This window comes from Macrotis lagotis, chromosome 1 (genome assembly GCF_037893015.1).
Source record: "Macrotis lagotis isolate mMagLag1 chromosome 1, bilby.v1.9.chrom.fasta, whole genome shotgun sequence".
Classification (NCBI taxonomy): domain Eukaryota; kingdom Metazoa; phylum Chordata; class Mammalia; order Peramelemorphia; family Peramelidae; genus Macrotis; species Macrotis lagotis.
In genome coordinates, this window is record NC_133658.1 from 776,350,523 (window position 1) to 776,376,673 (window position 26,151).

At 33.2% G+C, this 26,151-nt stretch overlaps 1 protein-coding gene and 1 non-coding gene across 2 annotated transcripts; both read right to left on the reverse strand.

Moving 5' to 3' along the window:
* Nucleotides 1–4,339: 4,339 nt before the first annotated feature.
* DCUN1D5 (defective in cullin neddylation 1 domain containing 5) lies at nucleotides 4,340–23,597 on the reverse strand. Its single transcript, XM_074216566.1, has 8 exons — nucleotides 23,356–23,597; nucleotides 21,371–21,462; nucleotides 14,884–14,954; nucleotides 14,424–14,515; nucleotides 9,399–9,507; nucleotides 9,200–9,304; nucleotides 7,868–7,970; nucleotides 4,340–4,670 (listed from the first exon to the last, which is right to left on the reverse strand). Exons 1-8 carry the CDS (start codon nucleotides 23,439–23,441, stop codon nucleotides 4,615–4,617), a joined length of 714 nt encoding a protein of 237 aa, XP_074072667.1. The 5' UTR covers nucleotides 23,442–23,597; the 3' UTR covers nucleotides 4,340–4,614.
* On the reverse strand, nucleotides 6,997–7,103 carry LOC141510339 (U6 spliceosomal RNA). The gene has a single exon (XR_012474837.1). It is a non-coding gene; the product is annotated as a U6 spliceosomal RNA (small nuclear RNA).
* Nucleotides 23,598–26,151: the final 2,554 nt, after the last annotated feature.

Sequence of the window (26,151 nt, forward strand, 5' to 3'; positions counted from 1 at the left end):
TGGCAAAAGGATAGTCTAGACATGAAAGTGAGATAGAATTTACTCCCCTTTCCGGCCTGGTGCTATGGAAAGAATATGATAAATTGGGGCTTTTAAGTTAGGCCTTTTCAAGAAAGGCATTCTATTGTTTTAAAGGGAAACGGTAGAGAAATGATTTTATTTTTGTTTTGTTACAGACTGAACTTCAATAGTTGACATTGATATTTTTTCTATTTCTAAAGGTTTTCCCAGTCAGAATGCATTTAAGGTATAATATACCTTTTTAGTAAAACAACAACAAAAAAAAACCCTGCCCATATATTTGTACCACAAAATTAAGGTTTACTATTATTTTTCAAATAACAAAAATTTACCAGACTATAAACTGCTATTGTGCTGTTTTTAAAATGTCTTAGGAAATACACATTTAGTAAATCAAATTAAGTTAGTATTCTTCTTACATCTTCCTCATATACCTAGACAAAGGAAATACTTTATTACATCTTATTTCTTAAAATGAACAGTCAATGGGGAAATCAAGTTATATGAACTTTTTATAAGCTTACTCCCTGAATTAATACTATGTTTATAATGAAATATTTTCATATACTTTCTAGATTCCACTAGAATGTAAGCCATTTCCCTTCTACTTAAATGTGTTTATATAGTCGCTATATATTTCTTTTAATAGTTTTTAAAAACTCATAAACTTGGTATTTGTCAAATGGTAAATTCAGAGAGTTCCATCTCTAAGCAATTAAGTATTTATAAGAATAAAAATAAAAAAGATAAAATAATTCCTGTTCTTGAGGTCTCATTTTGGCAATCAATTTACACATTAAACTTTTTTTAGAAATTACTAGTCTGTGTTGATGACTGCTTTTATACATTTATCTTTTTTTAGTCAATTTTAAATAGATCATATTGGAGTTATCCCAACCAATTCTTTTATCTTTTTTATTACTACGTAATATTGATTTTGATCTGTTACGTCAGTTGTTCAACCACATTAATTCAGAAATGACTCAAATGTCACTAACCAGTCATATTCTGTCAAAATAGAATCAATTTCTCTTCTTGTTAATTCATGTTCATCCTGTCCATTGTTTACAGATTTTTGCCTTGAATGATGACAAATAAGTCACAAGGGTTCTTCAGTGTTTGGTTTCTCTTGCTGCTTACCTTTTGTTTCCCAACTTGGGGGACTGGGAAGGGGGATGAACTTTAATTCCAAAGTGACCATCTTTCCACTGAAGTCAATGAGCATTAAATTGAATTTGGAGATTCTTTCTGAGCTCTTCATAGTATCCTCCTCATCCAGTGCAAGAGTTGTTGGCATATAAGAGGCAAGTATCTTTGCAGTAGTCTTTGCAAATGCTCATCATAAATACCGCAATACAAGATGAGTAAATGGTTCAAATTGATGCTTCTTTGGATAATTAACAAAACCAATTCTGCCAATTCCTTTATTTCTCCTAGGAGAATATGTAAATCATCTTTCTATTTAGTTGTGACTTCCTTGTATTTTTTCATTTATAGAAAAAAAAAGTTAAGATTTAGATGATTTAATTTAGCCATTATCACATTTCAAGTACTAACAGCTAATTTAGTGTTTCTTGACACTGTAAAAAATGTAATTCTTAGAACCTTCTGACCCATTTTCCAGCATTTGGGTACCATTTCAGAAGAAACAAGATGAGATCTTATATTTTTCTTTTTTCCATGACTGTTAAGACCAAGGAAAATCTCTTTATTCTGCTAGGTTGTTCCTCTGAAGCTTCACAGTCTGATGCCAATTCCACATTGATTTTCCATCATAGTAGAACCTGACAGTTTGTCATAGTTTAAGAGATTGGCATAGTCTCCAAAAACCTCAGGTCAACAAGACACAATGAGGCATCAAAGATTATTTACTTTACATAAAAAATACTGTTATCTCCTCCCACCCCCCACCCTAAGTTACAACACACATAAAAGATAGCACATACAATAAAATATCTTCTATCAAACTTTACTGTTGGAATCCCTGACAATTTCCTTTCAAATCTTAGATTCTATAAAACTCACATATGAACTATTGACCTACAGATAGAGAAAACTATGAGTCTATTGAGACCATCTATAAAATGAAATCAACCTTCTCCCTAGAGCATTATAGGCATTCCAATATATATATGTGCAAAAGGCAAGATTGTGCCTTTCTCTAACATTTCATTCTATGCATTAAAGATACTCCAAAAATAACTTTTATGATGAATGATTATCAATGAGGCACTTGAAACTACTAGATCAATATTGTAGGTGATCCACTGTTGCAAAGAGTGACAAGTATCTTTTTTAGATGTATATAACATTTTTTAACTGTAATGCTTTTTAACAATTACACTTTATATTTTATCACCTGATCTCTTGATCTAAATTGTAACACATATCCATTACCACCATAGTGAGGAAGGGTTAAGATAAGAGACAACATAGCCCATTCTGCCACTAAGATGAAGGAAGGCATGAAGCAAGATTCACAGGAACATTTATTTCTCTTGACTCCAAAGTGAAGGAGTATATGTATATCTCTAAAGATATAAAAGAAATGGACAGAGGAACTAGGAGAGAATAAACAGTTTTGTTATTTTTTAATTGCTGAATTTTCTATTTTAGTATATATTCTATTGACTTCCAAATTTTGAAATTCTTACAGACTTCTTTGGGAAATTAAATATTTTCACATTTCTCAATTTCAAAAGGGAGATTTTAAAAATTTTTCTGTCAAACATTTATAGTGTGAAACGCAACCAGCAGTTTTCCTTCTTTTTAAGATACATTATAAATATACAAAGGTGAACAAGTCTCAAATTATCTTTTAAACAAAATACCTTTAAAATGTTCATTTTAAATATTTAAATGTTTTCTTAAAGTAGGGATTTGTCTCATTCAAACAAATAATCAATTATGTAAAAAACTCTCCAAAGTTCATATAAATAAAAATCTAAACTTTTTCTGACTATTAGGTAATTAATATCAAAAGACATGTATATTTTAAGCTCTATACTAGCTCTTACTATAAAATCTGAGAGTAGTCAAACCTTAATTTCATTATTTAGTTGTGGCATCCTAGAACAAACACTAGATTTAAGTGAAAATCTTTTATTGGAGTCTGTAATTATCATTTATTCCGTGACTTTTGGAAGTCACATAACCTCTTTGAAACCCAGTTATACCTAAGTTTTAAAAATTATAGTTCCTTAAAACATCTAACTTACAGAGAGAAACATTAGAAAGATGAAAAATAATATCTGTAAAGTGCTTTGTAAATCTTGAAATGTCAAATATTAGAAATAAGACTATTAAAAAACTTAACAATTTCATAAATTATCCCTTTACTCATTACCTCTAAGATACTTACATTAAAAGTTCGTTTTTTCCCAGCCTCAAAAATCATCACTGAAACAAAATTCTACAAACTGATTCCATAAAACGGTAATGAGAATATTGGCAGTCAATTACTCCACTTTCAGTAGCAGTGAAAACTTTAAAATAGTTCTATTCCTATAAAATATCTTCACTAAGGGGAACTCTCCATCCTTCTAATTGCCTGTCAAAAGGATAATTTCCAAGGGTGGTTGTGGAGAGAACAGGAAATGTGAGCAGCATAGAGATACCCAAGTTTAGCTAGCCATGAGCCTAAACCCTCAATAAAATGATCTGATTTGACAAAAACTGAATATATCCAAATTTGATATATTAAATGTAAACGGAACTTTTAACTTACAAAAGTACTGAGAGTTTTCATAAATATAAATGCTCACATGAGAGATGTGTTTGTGTGTGTGTATATGCACACATATGAATAAGTGTGTGTGCATAAATACACACACACACACATATATTTGCAATGTTGAGTGCTAATTGGGATGCAAATCAATGGTCAGAAAATAACTTAGAGGTTTTTCCAATTCTAAGAATCCTGAGATTTGTGCATGTGAGATTAACCAGACCTTGACAGGTTTTATAGCCACTCAAAGCTAAAAACTTGTAGGATTCTCCATATGCAGAATAATTTAATAGTTGCAACAAAAAAACAAGCATCAAAGATTCAAAGTCAACAATTATTTGTCCTAATTGTGCACAGGGAGATATAATTAGGCTTAGTAGAAAACAATAGTTTTCTGATTATTCTAATACAATTAGAATAATTATAAAATAATAATTATTTAAATTATTTCTGTTAAGGATTTGAAAAAAGTCTTGCAAATTCAAAAATTCATAGCAAAGTAGATCTCGGATAATTAGGATGTCAAATTTTTTGATTTTTCAAAATAAATACTACACTTACAGTGAAGGGACATCTTCACTTAAAAGCCTTTGTCACAAATCTGAATCTTTATTGTTCTGAAATAAAAGTTATAAACATAACTCAAAACATAAACTTCAATTTTCAGTCTCAGAAGAGGTGTGGTTCAATGCCCATATCACATGTAACAAGAAAACTTCCTTAAAAAAAAGGAAAAAAAAGTACTATAAGAAGTCTTTCATAAGAATGAAAATGTGCCCCTTGGGTTTTTTTTTCCTCATCTCATTTTAGTTTGTATACAGGTGGGCATCAAAAGATCTGCATTTTCCTCAGAATAGTTCTTGCTATGACACTTGACGGACTTTTTGCCACTCAACAAATTCATCAAGAAGAACAGGCCCTAAAAATATAGGGGGGGAAAAAACTTTTATTAGTGAATATTATATGGTTTTACTTTCCTATCTACCCAAAATCCTTCCCACCATCATCCACAACACCTTTTTTCAATAAAAACTTTCCACTCCCCTTCTTAAATATCTTATATTATCTGTTTTCTATACTCCATATTTCAGCAATAATCACTAAAAAGGGGTGGAATGTTAGAATCACAGGACATTTGATTTTAAAGAAAGTTAAGAATTCTACTAGTCCAATTTCCTATCTATAAAATTGCCCTCTAAAAAATCCTTAGTAAATGGCTATCTTCTGTTGAACACTCCCACTGACAAAAACCTACCTCAAAATGCAGTCTATTCTCAGTATTTAACATAAAAGTCAGAAGAGTCTTTTTATACCTTCCACCCATTACTTAGTTCTGCCCTTTGCAACTAACCACAATCTACAAGCTCTTCCAGGTGACAGACCAGAAAAGAGTTGAAGATTTCTCTTCTTCAAACTAAACATCTTTCAGTCATTCCCAGAACTCAATAAAATAGACTAGACCATGGTCTGACCAGAAAAATAATAAACTAGAATTACTACTTCTCTTGATTTAGTTACATTAATGCCATCCTAGATAGACTTGGAAGCCATATCCTACAGTCAACCAAAACTCCTTAAATTCTTATGCTCCTTCATTTGGTGCAGCTGGTTTCTTTTTAGTTCAGAAGTTCTTTCTCTGTCAAATGTTACATTAAGATTATGCTCCACCTATCATTCTAGTCCATTTACTTTTGAATTTTCATTTCATAATAAATATATCTATCACTACTTGGAGTACATCAAATGACTATTGTGTGCCTTAATCATTAAGCAAAAACATTTTTTAAAATGACCCATAACAAGGATAGAATACTTGATTAATCAGATCTAGCCTATATCTCTTGATCATGTCCATAAAGATGACATCAAGTTTGCCAACTGTCTCACTCAAATCCAAATATACTCTTTGTGGCACATAGCTATAGCATTCCTCTAATGTTTCAGTATAGATTTAAAAAAGGAATTCTAACTACAAGAATTAGGTTCTACTACAGGGTCTAAACCTACTGTGATCATGGGCAAGTTACTGAACCAATCAGAGCCCCATCTATAAAAGGTATATGCTATTACTCTATTTAAGTAAAAAGGTTGTTTGAAAGGAAAAGGAGTACAATAAACCTTAAAGTATTATATAATGTAAACTATTAAATTATTAGCAATATAGTAAGTTTGGCATAACTTGTTCTTTTCTTTGTGAAACCATGTGACTTGTTTCCTTTCTCACAAAGTGTATTTAATAATCCATTCTAGAATTTTGCCAGAGATGAATACAAAGGTCAAAAACTTATACTTATCTGAAATACGCCATATTCCTCTTTTTAAAAAAAAATCAGGATATTTGCCTAGCTCTATTTTTTCTGAAATATTTCCAAATGTCCAAAAAATCAACAACAGTACTTCTCTCATCACATCATTAAAGTGATAGCATCAAAGTGAAGTGGAAAAACACTAGTTAAAAGGTCTGGGTCAAATCCTAGCTTATGGCAATTAACAGCTCAGAGTCCTGAGGTGAGGTTCAATTTCTTTATCCTCATCCTAAAAATATGACTGATAATATGACTATTTCCTACAGTGCCATATTGTACTGGGTAGTTTGAGGTAAAGTGCTTCATAAAACTTAAAATTCTAAGTATATGAGCTACTTTTCTGCAGCTCTAATAAATAGCTCAATTTAGTCAAAAGATCTTAAGTAATTTAAAATGTTAGTTCCTCTTTTTACTATCTATTCACCTGGGCTTTAATGATGATTTGGAAATTATTCGTTCAACCCTTTTTTTTAGTGTAAAGATCCCATGCCTTAATAGGACTACAGCCTATTCTAAGGGATGTCATCAAAATATTTTGTGTAGCCTATAGTCCCTAAAATACAGGCAAGCTAAGTAGCACAGTAGGTAGAGCACTAGACCTAGAAATCAGGAAAGTTTGAATTCAAATACTGCTTCAGACACTTAATAGTTAGTTGAATGATACTAGTCAAAGTCACAGCCACCTAATCTCTAACATGATTCAGTTTTTTCATTTATGAAAGGAGGTGATACTACCTATATCCTGAACTGTTAAGAGGATCAAATGAGATAATTTTAAAGTTCTTTGCAAACTTTAAAGAATTATATATATATATATATATATATATATATATATATATATATATGTTGTTACTATAGTGCCTAACACACAGTAGTCACTACACATATGTTAATTATCATTACCATTTTTACTATTTAGCCCTACTTTTTTGTTTTATGAAAAATATGGAACACTTCACGAATTTGCATATCATCCTTGCACAGGGGCCATACTAATCTTCTCTGTATCGTTCCAATTTTAGTATATGTGCTTCCAAAGCGAGCACTAGTCCTACTTTGATGCATCACATTATGGAGTTGATCTGTGGCTGAGAGTTCTTCTAGTTAAGTGCCAAGTTTAGAGAAGGGATACCAAGTTAATACAGTCTGGCAAACAGAAATCATTCAAGAGGCCAGATTAGTTTAGAGAGAAGGTTGACTACTGAGAAGTGAATTTTTCTGGCCAAAGAAATTCAATATTCATAACTATAAAAGAATTCTAAGAACTGTGCTGGTGGACAGTATACCCACAATGTAAAAGACAGAGGAATGAACTAATGTATCCTCCATAATTCAAAGCTGAACACTCATCAACTAGAGCAATAAAATGTTTTTAAAAAAATTTTCTCAATGCAAGCTTCTGTAACTTAAAAAAGCAAAGTTATTCCAATTTTAACCATTGCTTTTTAGGTAGAGGAGAAAATGTTCATAAGATGAAAAAAGTTTTACCTTTCTGGTATTTTATTTTCTTCAATGACAAATTATCTTTGTTAAGAATACTTCCTTTATGCAAAAGTTTCTTGAAAAAATAATTACTCTCTAAAGAAAAGTGCTGAAAATGTAGAGTACAGAAAATAACTAGACATCCAAGCATTTTAAATCAATCACCACAGCAGCATTATTTTTAAATACTGTTAAATTATTTTAACTTAAGAGGGAAAGAAGTTACTATTAAATTGAAGTTAGAATTATGCAAATGATAACTATATAGGTCATCTTACAATATCAATTCTAAGATCAATTTATATTTAAATCAAAACTTTATACTTACATGCACCATCTTCATCATAGTTACTAAGATCTGCATGGACAGTTCTGCTGAATTCTAATACATTGTACCACTGATCTTTGTTCATAACTCGGTATTTCGATTGCTAGGAAAAATGGAATATAGATATTTGGAATACTATGCATGCATTTATTGATTGGTGGTCACACCTTAGTAAATTATTTTTCATTTTCTTAGGATCAGCCTAAGCATTTTGTCCTTTAAAACAAAAAAGTTCTTCCCACCCCCCAGGATACCAAATATATTTATGTATTTCTTTATATTAAAAAATCTATTTTAATTGTATTTTTAAAAATGAAATGTTTGAAATACTAAAAAAATCTTTTTTAAATTCATTCAGATTTTTTCTTTTCCAAACTAATAATTGATTTCCCTTCAGGGAATTTGTTTCTAGTTCTTAAAGTTCTACATCTACAAACCCAAACATAAGAACTTTTAACACTACTATATCTTACTACAGCATAATTTAAAGAAAACTATCCTTTCGAACATGCTGTAATGAATATATCCATGAAAGAAACCATGAGAAATAGGGAAAAAGACCCAACAAAATCACAGGAAAGGAGTCAAATAGAGAAAGGCTACAAGCAAATTTTAAAAGATAGTGCCCTATAGATAAAACATATTCATTGCTAAGATACCATCCCCTTCAAAGGGCAGCAGATTTATACAGCAACTATAATCCAAATAGTTTTCTTCATATGCCATTAATGGTCAATCCTCAAACATATAAGCATATAAATTTAGAAGGACTGTATTCTGATTGACACTAAGTAGAAATTGAAAAATTATATTATAACAAATATTTTGTGTATATTCCAACTTTGGACTTCTTAGATGAGAGTAGAAGTTTTGTGGTACTTATATCTATGGATCATGATTAATAATTTTAAGATAGACAAATGCAAATCTCTGGATTTTACTTTGGAATAGCTTAGAGACTATCCTAAATCCTAATATTAAGATTTATACCAGGAATGAGTAAAAGAAAAACATTCTTACATTTCAAAAAGCCCAAGAATTTGTTTTGCCACTGTAAACGCACACAGTTTTTGGTATGGCAATGGCAAGATGCTATATGCGATGATTCAGCAAATGAAGCACAAATCTAGTTTTAGAAATTAGTTGCTTTATAGATTCATAGATCAATATCTACATTATACTACAAATTAATAAACTGTCTACTACACTTAAGTAGACTAGAAGAAAAGTGTAAAATTTGAACTCTTTCTTTAAGTCCTAAAATTGGGCTGGATTTATAAACGTATCATGCTAATGAAAAATTGGACATTTTCAAAATAATAAACAGGATACCTCCAAGTACTGGTAGAATACTGAAAACAGTGGCCATGTCCTTCCAAGCAAAAGAGCTAACATAGATTTAGCAGTATCAATATCAAGGCTTCTCTGGTCCTTATCCTAAAATTTGGGGGAAAAAAATAATTTGAAAAAAAATACGGCCTTAGTATATAGGATTTTCTTTAAAACCACTGAATATGAAAATTGCACCTACCCTTGCAAAATCAAAGGCATATCTGTAGATATTCTTAAAAGATGAAATATCATTCAACTGTGAGCGCAAAAAATCAAATTTGCTCTGTAACTTTTCTGTGCAGTCACACCTTAAATAAAAAATTGAAATTTAAAATCAAGAAAGGTAAACAAAACCTGTCAGGGTACAAGCAGAAATGTAATATAAAAGTATTTGAATAATTAAAATGAGATCGAAAATGCCAATGTTTACAAATCTGTAGTACTAAAACACAATTTGTATATTATTAAGTACTGTGCATGGCATTTCAAAAAAACAAGAATCAACTTAAAAGATTCTTAAATAAAATGTTATTCTTTTTATAACTTTCTGGAAAAAAAGAAAGTCAAAATCCCTATTTTGATACAATCCACCCTTTCTCTACCTCCTTTTGTCTGTCCCTCCTCCCCACCCTGACCAAAAAATAAAAGTGGCAAAAAGGTTCTGTGTTAGTATAGGGAATTCAAAGAGGGAGTAGCCTCCACCCAGGCAAAGGGCAATGTCCATGAATAGGTCTTTTAAGTCCTCAGAGTTGCCTGAGACACATACAGGTGAACTGACTTGTCTAGGTTCACATAGGTGTTAGTTGTAGAAGTGAAATGTGACCTTAGGCTTTCCTGATTTCAAGCATAGGACACTAACTACTCCACTACACCGAGCTATTTCACAATTATTTTAAAACATGAATTATTAGAACAGCATCTTGACTATAACATCATCATTTTGAATAGTTAACCTAATGCCAATGAAAGAGAACTTAACTAATCTGGTCTCTACTTGCCTATTGCTCTGAAAACCCCTTCAGCTAAATACCTGCCCTAGAATTAAGCCATAAACTGGTTTTAAATAAACCAAACTGGAAGTTTAAGATGCAAACAGGGAAGATATTAATATTCTAGACTTAACTTCAAACACCTATTTCTCATAAACAAAAATCAAAGTAAATAATATTCCTAGTAAGATTATCTGCAACTGTAAAGCAAGTTATAAAGCACTGGTCATCATTATCCCTCAGTATTATGTTAGGCCCTCTGAGGGCAGGGACTATTTTCATTCCTCTCTTCCTAAGTCATATTAATCAAAAAAGTATTTAATAAGCATATGCTATGTGCCAAGCACTATGGCTAGGTTTAGGAAGACAATTCTACACAGACACACACACACACACACACAAACACAGACACAGACACACAAAAAATAGTTTAGGAAAGGTTTCATGCAGAAGGCACATTTTTTTCAGGGCTGAGACTTGAACTCTGGTTATCTGATTCCAAGTCAGGTGGGAAAATTGGAAAAAAAAATGACCAAGAGTTGGCAAATGCCTGGGCAGACTGATACAATAACACAATAATGCACCAGACCACCAAGAAATACAAATGTGAAAACAATACATAAAAATGGAACATTCAATATGAAACATGGGAAAAATACCAGGGAGCAATATTTGAGCCTTTACAAACATTTTCAAAATGTTCTAAAATTCCTAGTAATAATGATTATAATTTCTATGATAGCAGGGACTGTCCCTTACCTAGTGTTACTAACAAATGGCAACTACCATTATCTTTTCAAAGGATAACAATTACAACAAAATACTATTGAAATAGCAAATAACTTTCAAAAATGTACACCCAATGGCATGAAGACAAAAGATATAGGAAAATCAACCTGACATCCTTTATTCATTAGAAATTAATTCCTTGATTCAAATATTTCTGTTAAAAAATAATACTAACACAAGACAAACTCATGATAAAAACCTTGTAAACTATACTTAGAAAGTAGACCAACTATTAAAAAATTATATACACATGTGTATATATGTATATATAAAGAATATAAGTATAGTATGAAGAATTTAGGAAGAAAAATGTCTTCTACCTCCAAGGAGATCTTTAAACTCAGGAAATATTTGTGCCTAAAATGGTTTAAGTAAAGTTCTCCCTAAAATCAACTAGATTAGAATTTAGAAGTATTTTGCAATACATTGATAGACTTTGGTCTAAACTTTGAGCTCTGGTCTTTGTCTGTACTCTTAACTTTTTTCTCTGAATCCTTTATTCTCCACAATAATTATCAAATTTTGGTTTAACTTTGGTATTTAACCTTGAAATTTCTAAGCTGGATCCTATTTCTCACTCTCATTCCTGATGGTATCTTATCTAATATCATCATTACTAAGTTCTAGTTTTCATTTGTCATTTTTCAGCATCATAATCAAGTAAAATCTTTTCAAAGATACTTTCTCACTAGCACAACAACCCATCCTTTCTCCAGAACTCTTTTTATCTTGGTAATGAGAAGAAAACCCTCTCTTCCAATTACAACTATAAATTACAAAACCACAACAAAAAAGAAAATCATTTCATATTCTGATTATTGAAAATCATATGATATACAGAAATTATACTTTTTTGAAGAAAGTAAAAGCAAAGTGGGAATGAATACTTTTCTATAGTGTCAATTTTAAGAAAAATATAAATAAACAAAAATATTTAACAAAAATGAGTAAAAAGCAAGGCAATTATGGTTTCTTTAACCTAGGAAAACCAAGAGGCTTGAGGTAAATATGTGAATTTACCAATTCCAACTAAAACTGCCTATTCACCTATAGGAGTTATTAGAAAACTCTTCAAATACTATCCTAAAATATGGTATATTAATATAAGTACATTATTATAATATACTCATATCTCATACAAGAGGCAGTCTGGAGTAGAGGTCAGAGAGTTGTCCTTAGAGATAAGAAAATCTAAATCCAAATCCTGCCTCTAAAATGTTCTATGTGACAATGGGTATATCGTTTAACATCTATGTCTCTAAAATTAAACATTATAAACAAGTTGCCCAGAGGTAACTAGGGAGGGAGCTTCTATCTGGGATTTCTCCAAAGTGATGAAATCAACAAATCTAGACCACCTTCCCACTCCCATCCTTGTCTGTATTTCTATTAAAAATAATAGTAACACAAGACAAGCTCATGACAAAACCTTACAAACTATACTTAGAAAGTAGACAACAACTATTAAAAATTATCCATACAAATGTATATTTATGTATATTGTATGCACATATATATATATATATATATATATATGTATATGTATATGTATAAAGAATATAAGTATAGCATGAAGAATTTAGGAAGAAGCACTCTACTGCAGTTTCCTGGGGTATTAAACTTAAGAGGCTTCAAATAATCAATATATAATCCAGAAAATGATTAAAGAAATATCTGAAATTACCTGGACAGGCAATTATGCATTAATTATACTCACTGTGACTTGCACATAGAAAGCACACATTAAAAATTTGGTGAATTAATTAAAAAGAAAGACTTTTGGAAATGGTAGTTGAAAAATTTAGGATTAACTAAAGCAGTGACATTTTATTCTGCTATGAATACAAATAAATCCCTAGAGCAAAAATATATGATTTAGAATCAAATATTAGGACTATTCAAACATGCCTATTCCCTGGACAATGACTTACTCTATTTTATTCTGCCTTATAGGAGGACGTCTAGGAGAACTGAATAAGCCCTACATAAAAGTCTATTGGTTGGTTAATGTATTATAGTACAAATTGCTAAATATTTAGAAATAAGTACTCAAATTGCTTTATCTTTTCAAATTGGCTTTAACAAGATTTTTATATATTCTTGTTTTTGCATAATTAAAAGGCATTATTATGACATTTTTGGCTAAATGAAAACAAAAACTTACCATAAATTAAAAGTATTTATATAACCAGTTAACAATGCCATAAGACATTTTACAATAGACAGTATAATACTAAATCATTCAAATCTGATTTATAGTGACTTGTGTTTATTTTCTCTCAAATACCTTTACTAAAAATAGACTGCAAAAATTGTTATATGCCAACTATTTACATTAAATCAACCATGAAACTGATAGTTCATTTTCTCACATTTCCAAAGCTAGGCTCTTTCAGCCCAAATGAACACATCCTAAGTAATAAGTAGAATTAATTTTAAATACAATAATTTAAGAAAAGGCCACTCTCTTATAAGAATCATGTGTACATATGAAAAGCAAAATATGGCTCATACTAATAAAGATTTGTACAGAAGTAAAGGTATATCACTTTACTACATTTATATTTTTATACTATGACAGAACTATCATATAATAGAGAATGCCCAGGTTATCTCACTGGCATGACAATACAGAAGAAAATGTAAGACTAATGAAGTGAAAAGACTATTAATTATTTAATTAGATAAAACGAAAGGTGAAAAAGATAACTGGATTTAAAATCAGGAGTCAAATTCCAGCTCTGCTATTTACTATTGCAAGGAAATGAGGAGTAGTGGAATAGAGGGCTTTATTTAGAGTCAGGAAGACCTAAATTCAAATTCTATCTCAGACACACAAAACCTGTATGACCCTGGGCAAGGCAATACCAAAGATTCAGTTTCTTTATCTGCAAAAAGGAGGGGATTGGACTAAATGATACAGAGCCTTCCAGTTCTAAAAATCCTATGATCATCCTCCAGGATAGAATGGACTTCAGAAAAAAGAAACCTGGATAATAAAGATACTCAGACAATAACTCTACTACAAACTAGATTCCTATATGCAGAAAATGAATATCTAGATTCCAGAAATAAGTAAAAATTCCATTAGTTTATGGGTCCAGGGTTTCCTAATCAAAAGAAAAAATGAACTTTAATAGTTTTGCATTTTGGTGGGGAGGTTTTTTTAAATTGTCTCAAGTACAGAGTTAATGTGTTAGCAAATGGGCTAAAACAAAACCACAAATCAAAGTTGAGAAAGAAAAAATCTTTATAGATATTCCCTCAAACTGATTACTGTTAATTATAATTAAACTAAGTTGAATATTTCAATCAAAGATTTACAAATACCCATTAGTAACCCTTAGAAAATTATGAGCACAAAACATCATATTTCAAAATTTTTAAATAAGCTATTAGAGTTGTTTGTTGGTTTTTATTATTGTTTGTTTTTAAAAGGCTCTTACTGTAATGAAGTCATCCCCTTTAACCATTCTTCCTTGGTAAAAAATCCCATGCTTTCAGCCTCCAATTTCCAGGCTAAAACTAACATAATAATCTGGAAAGAACAGAACATAAAGGATGGGGGAAGGGGAGAGGGAAAAGTTAGCATAGAGATAATAATTTTTGTAGTTTATCATGGAGAACATTGTGACATAAATAAATCAATTTTTAACTATTAACATAGCATTTGGAATAATCAAAAATTCCAAATTTTAAGGAATTTTAGATGAACCAAATTCCTGAGGCTAAAACAAAATCTTTCTTAGTTTGCATAAATGCATGGTAAAACAGGCGGAAAAAGATCACATAATTGGGGGAGAGAGTGAGGAACCTTTAAAGATTATCTAGTCCAATCCTCTCACAATAATTTTACTTAAGTCATTTTGACAAATTAATCCCACCATACTCAAAAATAAAACATACATTTTCAGGTTCAACACCAATATCTTCACAAAACTTTTCCATTCCTTCTGGCCCTACAACTTCATCAGGACCTTCAAAAACAAAAATGAAAAAAATCTATAAATGTCTATTGTCATATAGAGTTTAACATTGATTAAAATTATTAGGAATTATGTAAATATAATAAAAATTTGGGAAAAAGTATAACTTAATTTAGTTTTTTGCATAAGGCATTCAAAATCCAGAAATAATGACTTCTTTTAAATAGTAAATATTTTTACAATTTGAAACTGAAGTTATTCAAAAATAAAGATATTATGTTAAATGATCAGTTTTTACAGTAATTTGGCACATCTAATAAAACCAACCAAATATTTGCTGAGAATCTAATGTGTATTAAAACAATATGCTATGCATAGTGGGGTCATTCCCATTAGTATAAGACATGACACCTGTCCTCAAAGAATGTACCAGTTTAAAATTCAGTCTAGAATTAAGATTTGGAAAGAATCTTAGAATTAGAAGAATCTTCTTCCAGCCCCATAATTTTAGATGAAGAAAGTAAGACGCAAAGAAACTACATGGATTTGCTTCTAAGATCTCATAAGCATTAACTTCTAGAATCAAACCAAAATAAAAGTTCCCTACTATATATATATCAAATATGTAATTTATACAGTTGCTTTAAAAATAATTAACTTTCTTTTAAAAGGCAGACCTATAATTTTATTGACAAAGGAAACTCCCACATGTACTATGATAATAGTCATTAATTAGGAAAATTATTTTAGATCAGGTGTGTCCAATCTGCAGCCCTTTTGTCCATTCAAGCAAGAGCCCAAAGTCAAGCCATTGAATGACATTTGCTTTTGTGCTCCTTGGTGGTATGGGCTGCATCATATTCATGAATGAGTACTGAATTTCCCACACAGCCCTTCAGGGTTTTTGTTGGGTTATACAACCAAGAAGAGCTAAAAGGTTGTACACCCCTGCTTTAGATTGTTACAGAAAATATATTGAAAGTTTAGAATCACCAAAAATGAATAAAACAGGTGGACATTAAAGTTTCATTATCAATTTGGAAAGTAGTCTTCAGGGAAATAACTTCAGGACTTGCATTTGGTTATCAGATCATTTAGAGATGGTCTGCTTCTCAGAATTGTATGATACATATTTGGGAGGGATATGTAGTACAATGAATGATAGGAGTCAGGATTCAAAGAAATCCTGACAATCCTAAACAAGAGGTTAAATTAGAAAATTTCAAATTTAAAAATTTGAAAGCTCAACACTTGGGTTCCCAAAAAATCAACTTCCAAGTAGAAATAAGGAAGGCATATTAAACAGAAATTCTTAAAAAAAAAAAAAAGACTGCAAGCTCAACGTGAGTCAAATCTGATATGGCTGAAGAGACACTTGGGCAGCAATAAAAGAAGTAAAGCTTAGAAGAATAAGGATATACTAGTTCTGCTTGTACTGTTTGGATTGGAACAGATCTGGTAGTATTTCTTTCAGTTGTCGGGCACATTCTGAAAGGAAAATAACAAAAGAACAGCAAGATGTCTCTAGGACATGACATGTAAAGATCATTTTAAAAAAGAAATCTGAGATATCTTCAGAGAAGTCTCAACTATCTTCAAGTCTATGAAATAGCTATGATGATGGAGAATTAGAGTTATTCCTTATGGCTCCAAAAAAACAGAATGAGGAATAAAGAAATTACAAAGACCAATTCAAAATATAAGGAAGTTTCCTAACTATTAGAACTAATCAAAAGGAGATAGTTCACAGTGTGTGTGTGTGTGTGTGTGTGTGTGTGTGTATACACACACACACACACACACACACACACACAGAAAACTTAGGAGGTTAATAGATTCACCTTTAATTTAGAGGTCTTTAAGAAATGGCTCAATAATCATTTCTTGGATACTGTTGTTGAACAGTTATGTCAAACTCAAGCATAAAGAGATCCCTGCAAGCTACATACTGACTTAGAAAAACACAAATTAACATTATCTTATATACACTGTATTTTTTTTTGTTTTGGTAAACATTTTTCAAGCACATTTTAAATTAGTCCACTCTTTTGGCAATTCTCTAATAATTTGAAGCCTGAGAGATCTGAGTTTGACCTGTTGTAAAAGGTGTGAATTGGGAAAACATTATCACTGAGGTTTCTTCCATAGCTATTATTTTGATAAAATGGGTTACCTTACCTTAGTAGAAAATGTTTCATTCCGAAAGTAGCTAATATCTATCAATAATCTAATCTACAAATGAGCAGACTGAATCCAGCTGAGAATTTTGCTCTTATAAGTCTGTTAAGTTAACTGAAGGCTAAATACTTTTATAGGGTTATTAACACATAAAAAAATAATTTTGACTAGTAAAAGATGAGTATTTCTTATTAATTCTTTTGTTCACAAAGTCAATTATTGGTTTCTTTAATATTCTTTTGATAGGTTAAGAAAGTCTAATGACAAGAGGGACTGCAGTTAAATAAAAACTATTATTTTTCAAATAGAAATACTTATTAAAATAGAATCGATTAATTAACCCTGACTGAAAAACAATAATCTCTTTATATTCAAATTTGAACTTCATCTAATCAATTGTCAATTTTTTCTTCTTCTGTTAGGATAAAGAATAGTTATGGTTCTATGTGTAAGATTTCTTATTAATAGTCAATATTGACATAAATAGGAAAAGAATCAAATACACATGATAAGAAAGCATAAAGTTTTCTAAATTGAGTTTAACTCCAAAGAAGAGTTAAAAAACAAAAGAAACTGCAAAGGCTAAAAATGGTACTATTAAGCCTGTTGTGGAATTCATCTTTTACAAACATCTTCATAAAATTTTTATGTGAATTTATAAAAAAGCAAAGAGGTGAATCATGCCCAGGAACTAATATGGATTCATTAAAGGCAAGTCATGTCTGACAATCTCCATTTTCTTTTTTTTTTTTGAGTTACTAGATAAATATACTATAGTTATACTTTAGCAAAGAATTTAATAAGAATCTTTCATGATATTCTAGTGAAGAAGAAAAATAGACTAGATGAGAACAATTGGATGACTGACCCAGTCAAACCTACAGAAGGGTGACTACTTGATCAGGAGGCTAGCAGAATACTAGAGGGGTTTACTCCTTGGCATCTTAATTAATTACTTCATGGAAGTCAAAGATATCAAACATGCATGTGAAAAGAAACTAAAAGATAGTTCATACACTGGATGACAGATTCAGGATCCAAAAGACTCCTTGCTTATCGGTCAATTTATTAAAATGAAAATTAATAAAAAATACTCTTCTTGAATTCAAATAATAAAACACAAGAACAAGATAGGAAAGACTTGACCAGAAGGTAGTCCTTAAGAAAAAAGAAAAAAATGATCTAAGTCTTTAGTGAATTGTAAGGTCAATGAGTCAGTGGTATGATATGGACTCCCCAAAAGGCTAATAAAATCTCATGGATGTATTAACTGACATTAAAAAAGGTGATAGTACTACAGTAGCCCGCCTTTATCAGACTACATGTGTTCAATTCTATGCATCATATTTTAAAAGGGACGTTAAAAAGGCAAAGTACATTAATCATCCACTCAAAATAGGATGGACTCCATGGGAGTATTAGTTGCGGAACTTAATGATATAAATTGGAAAAGTAAAGACTATCACACCATCAATTCTTAAAAACTCATAAAAGGCATGTGGGTTAGTGAGTTCTCCAGCACTGCAGGTCTCCAAATAGAAGTAAGACATAAAGAAAATATTGGTGGAACTCATGTTTTATGTTTTAGCAAGGTTTGGATTGAATTATTTCTGAGATTCCTTCAAACTCTTTAATTCCATTATTCTAATTTTAGAAGCTAGTTTGAAATATTGGGGTCAGGATGTATTTTGTCAATATTCCAGAACAGATTGATTGCTCCAGAGTTTTTTTTTTAATATATAAACTACTTAGTCCAGAAGTTTTATTGGTAACATTAGGATAGTATATTACAAAAATACTAAAAAAAAAAAATCTGGAATGTATTCAGCACAATTTTGCTATATTACCAAAATATTCCTGCTGGATGCCCCCCCCACAACTTTTGCTCTCTTGAAAGTACTACATGGATTTGGTCAGAAAGCCACTACACATTTTTGAAGCACTGCTCTTATAAAAAATATTAATTATGTCATGTCTCTTATAAACAAGGAAGGCAGAAATGGAATCAAATTCACTTTTTCACAATTTTTCCTCCCCCCCCAAAATGATTAAAATTTTCCCAGTTTAAATGTTAAGCTGCAAATAGCAAAAAGAAGTTTCCTAAACAAAGTAAGGTTTTCCTAAGAATTGAAAATGCTGTTTTATAAATTATGAACTAATATCAAGGTTATTCACATGGCATGGCTTAGTGCTACCAAGCATTACAAGCAAAATAAGATTCCAGTTTCCCGAAATTTTTTCAAAGGGCACAGTATGACCAAAAGACTTTTTGATTATTTTTTCTAGTATGCTGCTATGCTACAAATATAATGAATACTAGAAGACTTACATCAATTTGTTAAAGATCTACTTACAATCTAAAACATAATACAATCATAATGGCATATATTATTTATGCCCTTTAGTTCCTCTTTTCTTATGTAAAATGATAAATAATAATAATTTTAAATAATGCATTACAAGTCCTCTTTCATTATTTGTATAAGAGAAAATCTTTTTGTAGACCATGAAGACTAACTGAAAATCAGTTTAGAACTGGTTTAGTGCTTTGTACTAGATCATATTCATCTATCTGCATTTTCAAAAGGAAATATGGGGAAATTAACAAATATAAGTTACCATTTGAAGTTACCCAGAAATAAAATATACATTTTAGTGGATATGGATTTTTTTTATTGTTACTCAGTTATATCCTTCTATAAAGCTACTCCATCTTAACAGTATGATCTGATAACCTTTGGAGACAAAATTAATTCTTGTAGTCAACTCAGCTATCACTCATTAAATAAATGTTTCAATGCTCTAAAAGTTAACCTAAGCCTGAAAAAAATGAACTCAATCTTCAATTTACTCCTCAGGGTATACTTTAAGAACTAGGAGAATCACATTAATTTAGCTTGCTCTACTAGATACTTCTATATTAGGACACTGGAATTCTATTCTTATTCCTAACTTTTCTAAGTGACCTCCAAAAGTAACCCTTTAAAATACATCATAGGATCATATATCTAAAGTTGGACAAGAGCTCAGAAGCCATCTTCTCCAATATCCTCATTTTACAAATAAGAACACCAAGACCCAGAGAAATGAAGTGACTTGCCCAAATTGAACTGCCTTTATATATACTCAGGTGCAAAAATAATATGCTGGCTAATTTCAATATTATTTATAGACAAGTCTTCTGCAGTACAGAACTAATATGCTGTTCAAGAAAACACGACTATTTCAGTAAAGTTTATGATAAAATAATTGCAACTCTTTCAAAAGAACAAAGTTCTGTTTTTAAGAATTAGTGTTGCTTACTGGAACATAATACAGACTTTGGATTATTTTCATCCAATAGGAAAATGAGCACCTTACTCAATCTTAAAATTGGTTCTCTTCTTAAAAATATCAGATTTGTTTCATATTCTCTAAGAAAAAAACTAATAACTGAATCCACAATTTTGTATCTTAGAAAAGAAATATGAGATTATAATTATATAGTAAGGTCAAAAATTTCAAATAGCCACAAAAGCACAATATCAATACTAACATTGTAAAAGTAGTGCTTTTCAGGACGAAAGACTATATTAATTAAATGATTATATTTACTTCTTCAAATTAACTTATGAGGTACAAAAGTATTCGATAAGGGATTTAATAAAAGTAATCTTGCAGTATTTTGTGGCCATAAATAAAGATAAAGGATGCTTTTTTACTCTTCTCTAACAAGTGACACGTCAATATAACCAATAATTTGTACAGAAGGTCAACAATATGGAGAGTACAAAAAACTGAAGTTCATTCCCTTCAATTGGAAGGTTGGAGTTGTCTGGAAATGCTAGGTGATAATACTTTTTTCCTAGTCAAAAATAAATTTTCCATGTTACTAAATAACTTTCAGGTTCCCTTCAGAAGTTCTCATGCATCTAGCTCAAAAATATTATTTTTTAGACAGAAATTTATGATAAATTTACAACCATTTATCTAGATCTACATGCTATTTCAGGTAGCCCTTATATATCATGCATTCTTCTTGTCTTATTTTAAACAAAGCCATTATAATACAGTTTTAGAAGTGCAAAGGAAGCAGGTGGGAGAAGAAGGAGTTGGAGAAAAGTGGAATTTGGATTTTCAAGATATAATGTACCTCCAATAGGAAAAATTATTGTGGTTTTTTAATTTTTAATAACATAAGAGGAAAAAAATGTTAATGTTAAAAAGTAAAGTATTCTCTTATCTTTGTCATATTAATTCAAATGTTCAAAAGTCAAGGAACAGAAATACTGTTATTATGATTTAATTACCTGCATATTCATAAAACCAAGCCAGGCACTTCTTGCTTGAAAAATGCTCCTCTCCACTTATTAGTTTAGCAGGGACTTGTGATCTGCAATAGCTTAAAAAAAATACACACACAAAGAAGACTAAAATGTTATTTTTTCTGAACCCTTTAAAAATATGTATAATTTCCATCTAAATCCAACTAATTCAATTTAAACTAACTGTTGTAATAATCTATATAATTTGTTGTAGTAGAGAAAAACTGAATTTTACCATTAACAATTTGACATAGCCTAAATCAAATAATTTTTGGCTAACAAAATCAAAATATCTTTATGGAAAATACCATTTATTATCAAATTTCAAAAAAAAATAAAGATTTCAAGCGGGGTAATCTAGTGGACAAAATAAGATTTGTCACTGGAAATTTTTGAATCCCAATCTTATTGCTAAAGTACCATGCATTTTACAAGGATAATTCTATTTGCCAAAGTATCTATTTCATGCAAAAATTAATAAATGTTCCAAACACATTCTGGTAACAAAATTCTACATACTTACATATTATATATATATATATATATATATATATATATATATATATATATATATATATATATATATATATATATATATATTGCATCAAAGTGTCTTTCTAATTTCACCCTACCCCCTGAAAAAATTAAAGGATTATGCATAATCTACTTAGGCACAAATTATTTTTAAAATGTGTTATGTTCACACAAATAACCTCAGCAATAACAGACTCTGCTCCTTCACCGATCCTACCTTAATACAGTTCAAAGAGCCTCTTTACCTCAAAATACTATGGAAATAGTAAAAACTTAAAACATGACAAGATCTATAGTCACAGATCTTTCAAAGGAGGGATTCAGAAAGAGACATTAGTCATGGTTTATCACTCAAAATGAAGACTTGAGAAAGATTAGTTTGAGGAATTGAAACTTTGCTCAGCTTTCCATGCAAACTTATTGAATTCAGGATAAATGTAAATCTAAATAAAGCATAAAAAATACAGAAAAAAAAGTAAAAATGTAGAAAAAAAACAAACGATCAATATAGATGTCATTGAGATATTCAGCTCACTGAATAAATAGCTAAATTAGTGCTAATCAAGTATAATGGTACTAATAAGAATACCTTCTTATTAGGAGACGTTTAAAACTACGCAAGTTCCTAAATATCTTTAATGGCAGATTAAGTTGCCTAGATGTCAGTCACATGCCAGGAAGCAGTTTTAATGTGTGTTCATTAAACATGGAGCACAAGAATAGCATTCAGTCAAATTGCAGAATGAGGTAGCAATAATCACCTCATTAAGGCAGCAACGTGGAAACTAAAGTGTCACTGATCGATTTAATGAGCAAAGAAATACTCTTAGTTTCTTTAATAAGTGACAGTAGAAAGAAATGGGGGTCTGTCAGGAAGGAAGGGTTGAATGAAAGGGGTCCTCATAGCTGCCAGTGTTGCTCCTAAAGGACTAGGATGTTCCCCAACCTGCCACTCGCTGAGCCTGCGCAAGGTCATGCGGGCCCGGCCCCGGCCCCGGCCCCCCGCGGCCCCGGCCCCGGCCCCGGCCCCCCGCGGCCCCGGGCGCGCTGCAAGGGCATCACAAGCGCTCCGGGGCCGCGCCTCGGGCTGGGCTTTGTCCTTTCCCCTCGCTAGAGGATGCGGGGGACGCCTCTGGGGCGGGCTGCTCATCTTTCTAACAAGCGCCAGCCCAGGCCGCACGCAGGGGCCCGGGGTGGAGGCGGGCAGGGCTTTTGGGCACGGCGCAGGTGAGCCGAGCGCGAGGGCACGGGCTGGGCGGTGGAGGCTGGCAGGGGCAGGGGCAGCGGCCCCCGCGGCGCCCTCCCCGCCCCCACCCGGAGCGGGGCCTCGGGGCTCTGCGCGCTCCCGCGGAGGCGCGGAGGCCCGGGGCCTTCCTTCCCCTGGGCGCTCCCGCCCGCCGGGGCCCGAGCCTGCGCAGGGGCCGCCGAGGCGCTACCTGGAGATTTTACACTTCTTGAGGCCTCCGTCTTCCGCCACCGCCGCGGCCGCCCCGGAGGATTTTCTCTTCTTCTTCACCGGCATCTTCCGCCCTCCCCCGCGGGGCGGGCAGGGGCGCGGAGCCGGCGGGGGGAGGAGGAGCCGAGCGCCGGCCCCGGGGCCCCCGACACGGCAGGCGGAGGCGCGCAGACGCCAGCCCGGCCCGGCCCCTCCGGAGCCGCCCGCGCCGCCGCCGCCGCCGCCGCCGCCGCCGCCTCTCGGCTCAGCCTCCGCCGCTCCGGCTCCGGCCGCGGACTCCGGGAGCGGGAGGCTCCGCACGACCCGGACACTAATGCGGGCGGGAGGAAGTGACAGCAGCGGCGGAACGGGTCACCCGCGGGGGGCGGGGCGCGGCGAGGCCCCGCCTCCGGGGGCGGGGCCTCCGCGCACGTGTTCTCCGGCCCTTCTCCACGAGGGGGAGAGGCCCGGGCGGCTTGACACCAGGCCCGGCCTGTCACAAGCCAGGGCCGGCCTCAGTTACCGCACAATGACGGCACGGGCTGCCCCCGGCGAGGGCCGTCCATCAAGCCCGAGCCGCCGAGCGCCCCCTGCCGGGGAGCCCCGCGGAAAGCCCGGGCCCTGAGCGTTCCCTTCCCCGGCCCTTCGGCGGCGGCCCCTCCCGCCCTCTTTGACCACAGACTTTCCCCGAGAGATGCCGCTTTGTTCCAGGTTTAGGACACGACGCTCCTCACGGGAATTTCAAGTATTTGGAAATAGAGGAGAAAACATTTGGCTCAGGCAGTCGGATCTCCAAATTAGGCTCCACGGCGTCTGGCTGATTCCCTGAGTGGATCGAGCTGGATCTATCTGGTGCGATTGTTTTCTCTGTCCACCTCTGCGGTCCCACTTTCCGTTTCCACTTACTCCCTACAATAGCAGGCTCACAGTTACAGAACAAGGTGATGACATTATCTCTTAACGTTCATTTCAATTTTAAGGGCCCTGGTCTTTTAAAGACCATTCGCTGCAGTGTTTTTCCTGAGATATTAAATGGTCTTTCATTCATTTAGTCCCTCCGAGGTGCCGAATGAATCTCAAAAGATAGTTCCTGTTCCCAGAGGGATTTCACTTGAGAAAAATAATGGGAAGGACTCATTGAGGCAACTGAGGCAGCATTTCCTCAGAATGCAGATAGGCAATATCAGGAATTAGCAAATTGTACTTGGGATGTGCGGAAAAGATAATACAGAATAATTAAGGTTTACGTACCTATTCCTATGACTTTCAACAGAAACTGTCAACCAGAACCCCACCACTTTCATAACTCAAAGGGTACCACAAATACATAAAGGAAAAATGTTATCTCATTGTTCTTTTTTTTCCTGTTCTATTATGTATGTTGTTCTGTAACAAATTATAAAAGAAAATAAAATATTTTGAAAAAGAAACCTAAACAAAAAAACATTATTTACAGCAATGGATATACCACATACAGAGTGATAGGCAGAGACTAGGCACCCAATTGGCGTGTGATCACTGATAGACCCTTTAGCCTTTGGAGGGAAGGGGAGAGTTATCCGCAGGAGTAAATACCTGTTAAAAATACTTTTGTATCAGTCCTGGGACAACCAAAAATAGTAACTTAAAATGTGTTAATTTAAATATCTTTATTTAGTTTTTCTTCTTTACACCTCTATGAGATAGAGCATCTTCACTGAAAAGAAAAGAAACAAATGTCAAGTGATTAATAAAAACCTGATATAATTAGTCTATTGTAAAATAGAGTCCAAAGCATGAGTCTCAGTTCCAATTAAATGTTCATTTCAGTGTGCAAGTTCTGCAGAAATGTTAATGTTTTAAAAACGTCTGTGAAATCCTTTTACAAAATATTGATGAAACATACACATAAACACAGGGTATAGAAAACTATAAAGGAATCCTAAAATAAACCATTTTCTTCAATTTTATTTAAAATATAGTCCTTAAAATACAAAAGGGGAGGGAAAAGATGCTTTTGTTCTCCATTTAATTTGAACCTGTATCCCATGGGAATTATAATTTTGCAAAGTGGCCTTAGAAGGTGCATAGAAAATACGTTGTTTAAGCACCAGATGCTTCTAGACACTAATCTGAAGCTATCCCACAAGAATGTTCAGGCACTAGATGTAGCAGACTTCTCTGACAATTATGACACTTTATCCCATTGTCCGAGAATGTTGGGAAAGTACCAAACTTTCTATAGAGAAAGAATGGCCTATCTTCTAGCTCTTCTCTCTGGTACCTTTATTCATCTAAACATATGGTTACTGTAGATTTACCCAACTGAAATCTCTCAAGCACCCATTTTTACCTGAAAACCTTACCTCCTTACTAAATTTTCACTGAGTCTTAGTCATGCTGACCCTGCTATAAACATGCTTGGTTACTATGTACATTGTTTTGTTCTTTGTATTAAAAAAATTGAAAATTATAATTTTAAAAAATAAATCTGAAAAACTGCACACCTGGAAGACCCAGACAGTATATAAATCATTCTGAATCCAGGAACCCTTGGGAAAGCATAACCTGACTTGTTTATTTATACAAGGATGCTCCTCCTCCTATAAGTAAGCAAAGAAGTATAGGAATCAAAACAGCCCCCAATTAATGTTTGATTTATGCTTCTCTTAGAGTTGGTCATTAAATGAAGACTCTAGAACAAGGACTTCTTGCTCTGTAAAGTTTGAAGATAGATCTGAGATCTATTATAGATTGGAGTTCTGGATGATTGGATCTTTTTCCATTTGGTGCCTTATTGTTAGGAGTGCTTTTCACT

What these genes read in the sequence shown, in the direction of transcription:
- DCUN1D5 (XM_074216566.1), bottom strand. Translation starts at nt 23,441, where the DNA reads ATGCCGGTGAAGAAGAAGAGAAAATCCTCCGGGGCGGCCGCGGCGGTG. An exon ending in TTGGTGTTGAACCTGAAAAT is followed by an intron (nt 14,516 to 14,883) that starts GTATGTTTTATT and finishes TGTTCTTTCCAG; the next exon opens with ATTATTATGTTAGTTTTAGC. An exon ending in AAGGGGATGACTTCATTACA is followed by an intron (nt 9,508 to 14,423) that starts GTAAGAGCCTTT and finishes TTTTTATTTAAG; the next exon opens with GTGTGACTGCACAGAAAAGT.